The 11,068-nt window shown below is 47.7% G+C and overlaps 1 protein-coding gene across 1 annotated transcript; it reads right to left on the minus strand.

Annotated features, from left to right (window-relative positions):
- Positions 1-1,182: 1,182 nt before the first annotated feature.
- Positions 1,183-7,744, minus strand: LOC116557990 (recQ-mediated genome instability protein 2). Its single transcript, XM_032287827.1, has 2 exons — positions 7,429-7,744; positions 1,183-2,287 (listed from the first exon to the last, which is right to left on the minus strand). The coding sequence occupies exons 1-2, from the start codon at positions 7,721-7,723 to the stop codon at positions 2,139-2,141; spliced, it is 444 nt and encodes a 147-aa protein (XP_032143718.1). The 5' UTR covers positions 7,724-7,744; the 3' UTR covers positions 1,183-2,138.
- Positions 7,745-11,068: the final 3,324 nt, after the last annotated feature.

The raw sequence follows: 11,068 nt of genomic DNA on the forward strand, positions 1-11,068 counted from the left end.
GGCTGAGGCAGGACAATCCCTTACCCCGGGAGGGGGGGGTTTGGGTGAACCCGAACCCCCCCCATTCCCCCCCAGCCGGGGAAAAAAGAAAAAAACCCCTCCAAAAAAAAAAAAAAAAAACAAAAAAAAAAACACCTCAAATAAATAATAAATAAGCTGGGCGTGGTGGCACACAGCTGTAATCCCAGCTACTCAGGAGGGTGAGGCAGGAGATTCACTTTAACCCAGGAGGTGGAGGTTGCAGTGAGCAGATATTGCACCATTGTACTCCAGCCTAGGTGACAGGGTGAGATTGCATCTCAAAAAAATTTAAAAAGTCCCTAAGGAATTCTTCATGTTTCTATCTTATAATAAACATAGGCATTTATTTTTAAAAAGAGAAAAAGGAAAAGAAAGAGCTAATAAGCTGCAAGAAGACCTGGAGTTCAGACACAGTCACTCACACCCGTAATCCCAGCACTTTGGGAGGCTGAGGTGGGAAAATTTCTTGAGCCCTGGACTTTGAGACCAGCCTGGGCAGCATGGCAAAACCCTGTCTCTACAAAAAATACAAAAAATTAACCAGGCATGGTGATGCACACCTGTAGTCTTAGCTACACAGGAGACAGATGGAAGGATCACCTGAGCCTAAGCGGTTGAGGCTGCAGTGAGATGTGACTGTGCCCTTGCACTCCAACGTGGTTAAGAGCGAGACTGTCTTAAAAAAAAAAAAAAAAAGACATGGAGGAATCTTATATGCACAACAGATGAAAGAAGCCAATCCGAAAAAATTACATACTGTATGATCCAACTATATGACATTCTGGAAAAGGCAAAACTGAAAAAGATCAGTGATAATCAGGTTGGAGGGAGGGGTGAACAAGGGGAACCCAGAGGATTTTTAGAGCAGTGAAACTATTCTGTATGATACTTAACGTGGATACATGATATGCATTTTGGCAAAATCCACAGAATGTATAAGAGGAAGAATTAAGCCTAATGTAAACTAGACTTTAGTTAATAAAAATGTAATGTTGGTTTATTAAATGTATCATCCTAATAAAAGATGTTCACAGTTGGAAAACTGGGAGAGTGGGGTGTGAGTGTGGAGTATATGGGAACACTGTGGTTTCTGCTCCATTTTTCTGAAAAATGGAAAAAAATAGATCTGTTTTTTAAAAAGTCTATTAAAAAAAAAACCCATACAGCATATTAAACAATTTATTAGAAGTAGAATATCAATAATCCTGGTGAAAGTCTACAACCATGTCAGAACATAACCTAACTCCCTTGATATGTACAATCTCAAAAAATCAGGCATGTGTACTAAGCAGACAGCAAAAACCCAACATTCAAATCACAGCAAAGTCATTCCATACAAAAAGACAAAAGAACTCTAAACCAGGAGGCTTGCTGTGTCTCTCCCAAAGTTACGAAGTGGAAGTTTAGCTAAGGCCTGAAAGGCATCCTTAATCTTGATGTTTTTCATTTCAACAAGAAATTCTGAAAACATCCCAACATCTCTGACTGATGGAAGTAGGTATCACCTTCTCTAGCCGAGGGAAATGGATAGAGTGTTATCTAAATGTTTGAGAGGTGTCCAAAGCAGAAAGGGAGCTGTTGCCTTTCCGGGGCCACCATACCTGCTGTTAGGAAATGCCATTTGACTTGCAAACTGGTTATGGTAGTTGCTGATGAAGATGAGGAGCCATGTCATTCCCTTTTTTACACAGTCTGTCTTCCTGCCCATAACCACACTTCAATCACCACGGGCAATGACTGAGATAAATTTTGCATCATAAAACAGGAACGCAGCAGTAATGGAAACAGTATCATCAGGCATAAAATTTGGAAAATGCAACATGAGATCTCTGTGTCCAAGAGAAAAAGAGAGAGAATTAACACACACACACACCAGGAAGACAAAAGCATCTGCTTTTCATCAGCAAACACAGGCAAAGCAAGTGGCAGCAGAGGCTATCACTGAAGTATCCCAGGATTTAAACATTCCTACATCCAGACTCCTTGGTCAACCAAAGCAAGGCTCTGAGAAACTTTTGAAAAATACGCGTTGAAAAATGTCCATGAAATCCACGTCATTATAAGCTTCTAAATCATTCCAGGATTTTGGTTGTTTTTAATGACAGTTCCAACATCATCTAAGGAATATTCCTGTGTAGATCTTCCACTTCCAGTTCCCACATACTTTCATGGATGGGATTATCAGAAAGGTCTGTCATCTTCACAGCCTGCAGGCATGGCTCGGGGCTGCAGGCCTGCACCACTCCCATCACCATCACATACTTTCCTAGAAAAAGAAGAAAAGCCCATAGTAATGTTTTCTTTTCTTTTTTTTTTTTTTGTTTTGTTTTGAGACAGTCTCACTCTGTTGCCCAGGCTGGAGTGCAGTGGCGTGATCTCGGCTCCTTGCAACCTCTGCCACCTGGCTTTGCCTCAGCCTCCTGAATAGCTAGGATTACAGATGCCTGCCACCACGCCTGGCTAATTTTTGTATTCTTAGTTGAGACAAGGTTTCACCATGTTGGCCAGGCTGGTCTGGAACTCCTGTCCTCTGGCGATTCACCCACCTCGGTCTCCCAAAGTGCTAGGATTACAGACATGAGCCACCATGGCCAACCATCTTCTTTGGTTTCTGATTTTACTAGGCAAAACAAAACTGTCATGTAAACTGTAATCACGCCCAAGGAATGGAGGAGGCGCTTCCATCAGAGTGTAAGTTATAATTAGACAGGCTGCTCTGAGGCAGGGGCAGAAAACCTCAGCTATCCTCTAGTCCCGTTCCTTGCTCAATGCTACAGAGTATGTGACTGGTCTCTGTGCACAAGATGCATCCTCTTTCTGCAGACACCCTCTGACAATTACCAAGCAAATCCAATTTTCCCTCCACATTGCCAAAAAGGCTGGGCAGGCAGCCCCTGCCCCACTGTTCCAACTGCTGGGCCCTATCCCTGCCACCTCAGCACATACAAGCAAATCCACACAAGGGCAGGCTGCCACTGGATGATGTAATGACATATTAACTGTGACTTGCTTCCCATTCCCTTCGGAAAGTGACTCTCCTTCAAAGCAAAACTTGGCCAGTCTCAACCACACAAAACCCAATTGCGTAAAAGAAAACTCCAAACACCGCAGGAAGGACAGGCCTGGTGCCAGCCCCGCTGCCTACCCCTATGAGTCTGCTTTCATTGCACTGCACATGGGGCCTGCGGCTCTGACGGAAGGAAGCCAGGCAAGCTGACCCCTGATCCCGCTGTTCAACTCCAGGTAGGATGTGCTCAGGTTTCTCAGAACTCCTCCCCAAATTCCACTTGGGACCCTCCGTGAGAGGCTAGTTCTGAAAACATACTTGCCGTCCCCTCTGAATGGACCTAAAGTGCGAACCCACAGAAGTAGAACTGAAGACACAGGAAGAGAAGAACAAGCCCAAGGACATTCCGACCAGAAGAGGGAACAGGAGCTCTACTAGGAAGGCACACACAGCCAGCCGGATGAGCTCAAAAGCATGCGATGAGACAAACTGGCCCTATAGGTTCTACCCACACCCTCTCCCAGCTCTCCACTCTGTCCCTCCCTTTCCTTCCCGCATCCCCACCCCCCAGTTGCCATGACCACTCCAATGGTTCCCAGCCCATGTTCTGCCAGCTTCCTCCACTTCAAAACAATCCCCACCCCACTGCTGCCGTCAACATTCTGGAATCCACCTCCTGCCTCCAGAACTCAGTTGACAGCAGCATAATCTAGGTAAGCATAGTTTCTCTGCTTCTCCTGCAGACAAAGAGCAGCTTGAGGACAGGAAGAGCTTCTCATTCAACTCAGCATCTTCAGCACCTTAGGTTTATGGAAACAAACTCCTGGATGTTCCAGAGGAAGAGGCAGTGGAGGAACAGCACTAGAGCAGCACTGCAGTGAACAGAGTTCAAGGCCATCTTGAAGCAGGCAGGTCCTTCCAGACAGCCACTGAGGCTCATCAGGATAGAGCCCTCCTTCCTTCCACCGCTGCCCCAGGCTTCCCAAATGCATGGGGCTCTATCCCCTCCAAGCCTTTGCACAGGCTCTTCCATGGAGCTGCACAATCTCCTGCCACTGCACCCAGAGAGTGCCCCACTGTCCCAGTTTTAACACTGAAAGCCCCATGTTCCAGGACCCTCTCAGTCCCAGGCAACCCAGGAGGATTGGTCCTTACAGGTAACTTCAGTGCATCCTTCAGGGCTGCCTCTTCCAGGAAGCCTTCCCTGAGCCCTCAAGCCTGGATCAGCTGTCCCTTGTCTGCACCACCTGGCTCTTGCCTGCAATGTTACTTTATGTTTTTTAGCGGCCTGCTTACCTCCCTGCCTCCCTGCCTGAAGGCAGTGACTCAATTTTGTCAAGCTGGACTTGGTATTACTTAACTAGAGGAAATGTCATTGCCCCCGCCAGCTGGCATTCAGGTCAGCGGGTATGTCAGACAAGTTCACCAATGCCCATTGGTTCAAACAATGAAGTATTTACTAGATGCCAGGCTTATGCCAGGGCTGATACCAGACAGGAGACTGTCCCAGCCTGCCTACAAGGGGCTTTGCCTGCAAGCCAACACACCAAGCAGATGGGTTATGTGCTGGGCAAAGGCTAAGGGAAAGGGCTGGCAAACGTTTTCTGTAAAGGGCCAGACGGTAACTGTTTTGAGCTTTTCCCACCATAGAGTCTTTGTCCCAGATACTCAACTCTAGCTGTAGTGGGACACTGGCAGAGGCATTCTGTAAATTACCAATGTATTCCAATAAAACTTTACTTATGGTGGGGCGCAGTGGCTCACACCTGTAATCCCAGCACTTTAGGAGGCCGAGGCAGGTGGATCACCTGAGGTGGGAGTTCAAGGTCAGCCTGATCAACATGGAGAAACCCCGTCTCTACTAAAAATACAAAAAATCAGCCGGGTGTGGTGGTGCATGCCTGTAATCCCAGCTACTTGGGAGGCTGAGGCAGAAGAATTGCTTGAACCCAGGAGGCGGAGGTTGCAGTTCGTGCCATTGCATTCCAACTTGGGCAACATGAGTGAAAATCCATCTCAAAAAAAAAAAAAAAACTTATGGACACTGATGCTTGAATTTCATACACTTTTCACAAGTCATGATTTTACTTTCAACCATGTAAAAATGTAAAAACCCGCCAGGCACAGTGGCTCATGCCTGTAATCCCAGCACTTTGGGAGGCTAAGGTGGGCGGATCACTTGAGGCCAGGAGCTCAAGACCAACCAGTCTGGCCAACATGATGAAACCCTGTCTCCACAAGAACTACAAAAATTAGCCGGGCGTCGTGGTGCACGCCTGTAATCCCAGCTACTCAGGAGGATGAAGCACGAGAATCACTTGAATCTGGAAGGCAGAGGTTGCAGTGAGCTGTGACTGTGCCACTGCACTCCAGCCTGAGACACAGAGCGAGAGTCTCGCTCTCTCAAAAATAAAAATAATAGGAATAAATAAAAGTTTAAAAAGCATTTTTAGTTCACAGGACATGTGAAAAGAGGGCTGTCATTTGCTGACCCTGTACTAGACCAGCGCTGGGGCTGAGGGCAGACAGAGGGAAGGCTGAAGGGCAAGGCAGTGTGGGAAGGGAACAGGAGCATGTTCTGTACCCTCACTATGAGCTAGGCGCAGTGTTAAGGCAGTTGTTTACTTACTGAATGTACACAACAAGCAAGAATGATTAACTCCTTTTTATAAGAGTACAAACTCAGAAGAGTTAACAAAAGTGCTCCAGGCAGCTCAGCTGGGAAGGGGTGGAGCCAGGAATTCACCTAAGCCTGTCTGAGTCCAAAGAGCTCAGGCCAGACCACCAACCTATCTGCCTCTAGTTAAGACTCCAAGACTGAGCAGGAGGGTCCCTTAGGAATGAAGTGATCTTGGCCTGATCTCCCAGGGGAGGGAGCCGAGGGGAGGGAAGGCTCACGTACCCTCAGACCTCCTCAGCTTAGATCTCACATCCTCCAGAAGCCTCTGAGGGCCAATCAGCACCTTGCACATCCTCATGGCTCCCCCAGGGATCAGCGATCCTCTGGGACAGACACTCACTGCCTATCTCCCAGCAGGCTTTATCTGGGTCTTCGCTGCAGCCCAGCACTATGCATGGGGGGCTGATGTATAACACCTGCTCCATTGACATCTCAGTGAACAAGTGAGATGGAAGTCCACTGCCTGTCACTCAAGACAATTGGTTCTTGAAGCACTTATGTGTCAGGCACTGGGCCAGATGCTGAGGATACAGTTGTCAGGACCACACAGCTCTGGCCTTCCAGAAGCTAGGCCTGGCCCAATGGTTCTCAAAGTATGGCCCCCAAACACCAGGCATGGTGGTACAGGCCTGTAGTCCCAGCTACCCAAGGAGGCTGAGTAGAAGGACTGCTTGAGCTCAAGGCCAGCCTGGGCAACACAACGGGTCCCCTATCTCAAATAAATAAAACATTTTAAAAAGTCCAAAGTAGACCAGCAGCATCAGCCTCACCTGGGAGCTGGTTAGAAATGCAATTTCCAGTCCCACCTGGACCTTGTGACTCAGGAACCCTGAGGATGGAGCCCCAGCCATCCCAGCTTTAGCAAGCCCTCCAGGAGAGACAGATACAAGCTCAAGTTTGAGCATCGGTGGCTTAAGAGAGGAAGCAGGCTTAAGAGAGGGCGCGGTTGCTCATGCCTATAATCTCAGCACTTTGGGAGGCCAAGGAGGGCAGATCACTTGAGGCCAGGAGTTCGAGACTAGTCTGGCAAACATCGAAACCCAGACTTTGCTAAAAAAAAAAAAAAAAAAAAAAAAAAAAAAAATTAGCCAGGTGTGGTGGCGTATGGCTGTAATCCCAGCTACTCGGGAGGTTGAGGCATGAGAATCACTTAAATCAGGGAGGTAGAGGCTGCAGTGAGCCAAGGTCGTGCCACTGCACCCCAGCCTGGGTGACAGAGTGAGACTCCATCTCAAAAAAAAAAAAGGAGGAGGCAAACATGTGTGAGCTCCAGCCCAGGACAGTTCAGTGAAGGAGCAGCACAGGAGGGTCTGAAAGGTACATTTGAGTTGAGATGTTAAGGATGAGCAAAAGTTCCCAGGAGAGTATTTCCCAAAACTTGATGGCAAACAAGGAAATCAATTCGGGGAGGGGGCTTGTGACAAATGCAGGTGCCGGGGTCCCTCCCCAGAAGATTCCCGCTAGGAGGTGGAAGAATCCCGGGAATCTGTATTTGTTAAAGGGACTGCAGGTGATGCTTAACATCAGATCAACTTGACCAAAGAGGAACTGGAGCAAGGGTACCCAAGCAAGAACCCGCAGGGGCAGAGGCCCGGAGGTAGGGCAGCCCCACCGCGCCCCGCCCCCTTTCGAGTGTCAAGACCGGGTTTAAAGAATCTGGCCTCGACAACCTGTCAGCCGATAGCAGGGAAGAGGGCAAAGAGTGAGGCCAGGGCATTACCTGGGACAAGGCAGGGCCGCCCGCGCGGCACCCGCTCCAGGCCGCGGACCGAGAAGGTCCCACTCGGGTCCCGCAGCCTGGCCTCGCCGCGGTCCGCCATCACCACCGTGCCCTGCATCCACACGACCGCCAGCTCCAGCGGTCCGCGGCCCGCCGCCGCCCGAGACAGGCGCCACGCGCCCGGGCCGCCCTCCGCATCTCGCCGCAGCTGCTCTGCCAGCACCTTGAGTGGCGGCGACCTAGGCAGCCGCACCGCCGTGGGGCCGCCAGAGAACGAGTCCGCAGCCGCCGCCATTCCGCCGAGCCGCTGCTCTCCCGCCAACTTTGAGAAGCAGCAGGGCCCGGCCGCAGCCACCAATCAGAAGCGCGCTAGCAGAGCCGGCCAATGGGCGACGTCAGAAGGCGGGACCGCCTGCCGGAGTAGCCCTCGCTATCAGCCAGGAGTGAGCATGCGTAGAAAAAAGTAAATAAATGTAGAAAGTCATAGATAATACTAAAGAAACGTCTGCAAGTTATGAAAAAATTGAAGAAATGGATTAAACTAGAATAAATAAGGGAAGACAGAGAGGCAAAGAACTTCCTCTTTCTGGCCGGGCCCAGTGGCTCATGCCTGTAATCCCAGCACCTTGGAAGACTGAGGTGGGAGGATCACCACGAGTCAGGAGTTCAAGACCAGCCTGATCAATATGGTGAAACCCCGTTTTTAACAAAAATGATAACAATAATAAAGAACGTGATTATTCATTTCAAATTGCCTTGTTTTGAGGTTAGTAAATACTGAAACGAATGAAGAGCCCGTGTTTATTGGGAGTGATCAAGAGTCCAGTCAGGAGATAAGGCTGGGGAGGGAGATGGGAACAGCTGGAAAACTTGCCCTTTCTTTTATTATTATTTTCATTTATATTTTAATAGTATCAAATAATGTTAAGGTTAACAAAATATATTGCTATTTTTCACAAAAGAAATGCACATTTATTGTAAAAAAAAATAGAAAAGGAAAAAATGTACAATAAGAAAATAATTGTAAAAACTGCTTATAGATACCCACTGTTAATTTTGGAGTGTATTAGCCTCCAGGTTTTAAAGTGTAAAAGTGTGTGTGTGTGTGTGTGTGTGTGTGTGTGTGTGTATTTCTGAGACAGGGTCTAATTCTGCTGCCCAGGATGGAGTGCAGTGGCACAATAACGGCTCACTACAGCATCCACCTCCTGGGCTTAGGTGATTCTGCCACCTCAGCCTCCTGAGTATCTGGGACTACAGGTGTGCACCACCACGCCCAGCTAGTTTTTGTATTTTTTGTAGAGACAAGGTTTTGCCATATTGCCCAAGATGATCTTGAACTCCTGGGATCAAGCAATCCTCCCTCCTTGGCCTCTCAAAACTCTGGGATTACAGGTGTGAGCCACCACACCTGGCTTATTACTGATATACAAAGATTGTTTTGTATATTGTTTTCACTTAATAATGAGCATCTTTCCATATCAGCAAATATCCATCTGCTTTCTCCTGAATGACTGCATAATACTCGATTTGTCTCATCACATATTAAACCAATATCCCATAGTTGGACATTAAGCCTATTTCCAATTTTTCACTTTATAAATACAGCCACTGTGAACCTACTTAAAAGCTAAATCTTTGTGCACATCTTTCAAATAAAATTCCCAGAAATTTCTCCCTAAAAATTGGATGTCCCCAATCAGCAAAGTCCACAAATCCTAAATCAGGCAATCAAAAAAGTCAACGTCAGTCCTTAAGAGAGACTTTGGGGGCAGGGCGCGATGGCTCACACCTGTAATCCTAGCACTTTGGGAGGCGGAGGTGGGCGGATGGCCTGAGGTCAGAAGTTCAAGACCAGCCTGACCAACATAGAGAAAACCCGTCTCTACAAAATAAAATTTAAAAATAAATAAACTAAAAAGAAGAGAGAGACTTTGAATTCCCAGGGCCTCCTGCAGTACCAGCTATTCAGAAAGTGTTCAGCAAGAACTTGATTTTTTGTTGTTTTTGAGATGGAGTCTCACTCTGTTGCCCAGGCTGGAGTGCAGTGGCACAATCTCAGCTCACTGCAACCTCTGCCTCCTGGGTTCAAGCGATTCTCCTGCCTCAGCCTCCTGAGTAGCTGGGACTACAGGCACATGCCACCACGCCCAGCTAATTCTTGTATTTTTTAGTAGAGATGGGGTTTCACCATATTGGCCAGGCTGGTCTCAAAATCCTCATGATCCACCCACCTTGGCCTCCCAAAGTGCTGGGATTACAGGTGTGAGCCACGGCACCCAACCAAGAATTTGATTTTTATAAAATTGAGTCAGGCCCTGTTGTAAGAACTTTGTAGGAAGTATCCCATGTACCCCAAAGACCCTGAAAAAACTCTGTTCTACACAGGTGAGGAAACTGAGGCTTAAGGAAGCTAGGTGGCTTGACCATAAACTCTCAGTAGCCTCTATGAGGCTTTGGCCTCTACACCTAATATGATTTGGCTGTGTCCCCACCCAAATCTCATTTTGAATTGTACTTCCCATAATCCCCACATATTGTGGGAAGGACCCTATGGGATGTAATTGAATCATGGGGTCACATACCTCCATGCTGTTCCTGTGATAGTGAGTTCTCACGAGATTTGATGGTTTTATACGGGGCTGTTCCCCCTTTGCTCAGCACTTCTCCTTCCTGCTGCAATGTAAAGAAGGACATGTTTGCCTCCCCTTCTGCCATGATTCTAAGTTTCCTGAGGCCTCCCCAGCCCTGAAGAACTGTGAGTCAATTAAACCTCTTTCCTTTATAAATTACCCAGTCTTGGGAAGGCCTTTATAACAGTGTGAAAACAGACTAATACAACACCTCAACCCTACCTATAAAGTAACCTGGCTTCTGGACTGAGAAGGGAGCAGGAACATCATGAAGTGGCTGCTCACCAGCAAGACCTCGTATATTCAGGGAGCCTCTCTTGAGCCCCACCACTCGAATTAAGCTCTTCCTTCCAGACCAGTTTGCTGGTGCCCCAATTCAGTTTCCCAACCTCAGTTCTACTGACATTTGGGGCTGGATAATCTTTGTTGTGGGGGCTGTGCTGTGCGCTGTAGGTCGCTGGGCAGTATCCCTGCTCTCCACCCACTACACACCATGGCACTGTCCTCAAGTTGCAACAACCAAAATATGTCTTCAGACATTGCCACTGTCCCCTAGGGTGCTAAATCACCTCTATGGAGAACCACTGTCCTAAGCTACAATACTCACTGATAAATAGTTGAATCTGTGTCTGTCTTACCAGTAAAGCCTGGGGTCTCAAACTAAGTAGTCAGCAGCAGACAGACGGGTAACCCTGGTGTAGCAGGGACAAACTGACCTTCTGATGTCATGGCAAAGGGGTCCATCACACTCAGCCAATGGTTGTCATGCACTGTTGCTAGATCTGATTTTTCAAGACATTTTCTTTTTTTGTTTTTGTTTTAAACGGAGTCTCACTGTCACCCAAGCTGGAGGGCAACGGCACGATCTCAGATCACTGCAACTTCCACCTCCCAGATTTAAATGATTCTTCTGCCTCAGGCTTCCAAGCAGCTGGGACAACAGACACCTGCCACCATGCCTGGGGAACTTTTCATATTTTTAGTAGAAATGGGGTTTCCACCATGTT

This window comes from Sapajus apella, unplaced genomic scaffold, assembly GCF_009761245.1.
Source record: "Sapajus apella isolate SASKATOON/1434 unplaced genomic scaffold, GSC_monkey_1.0 scaffold2, whole genome shotgun sequence".
NCBI classification, from domain to species: domain Eukaryota; kingdom Metazoa; phylum Chordata; class Mammalia; order Primates; family Cebidae; genus Sapajus; species Sapajus apella.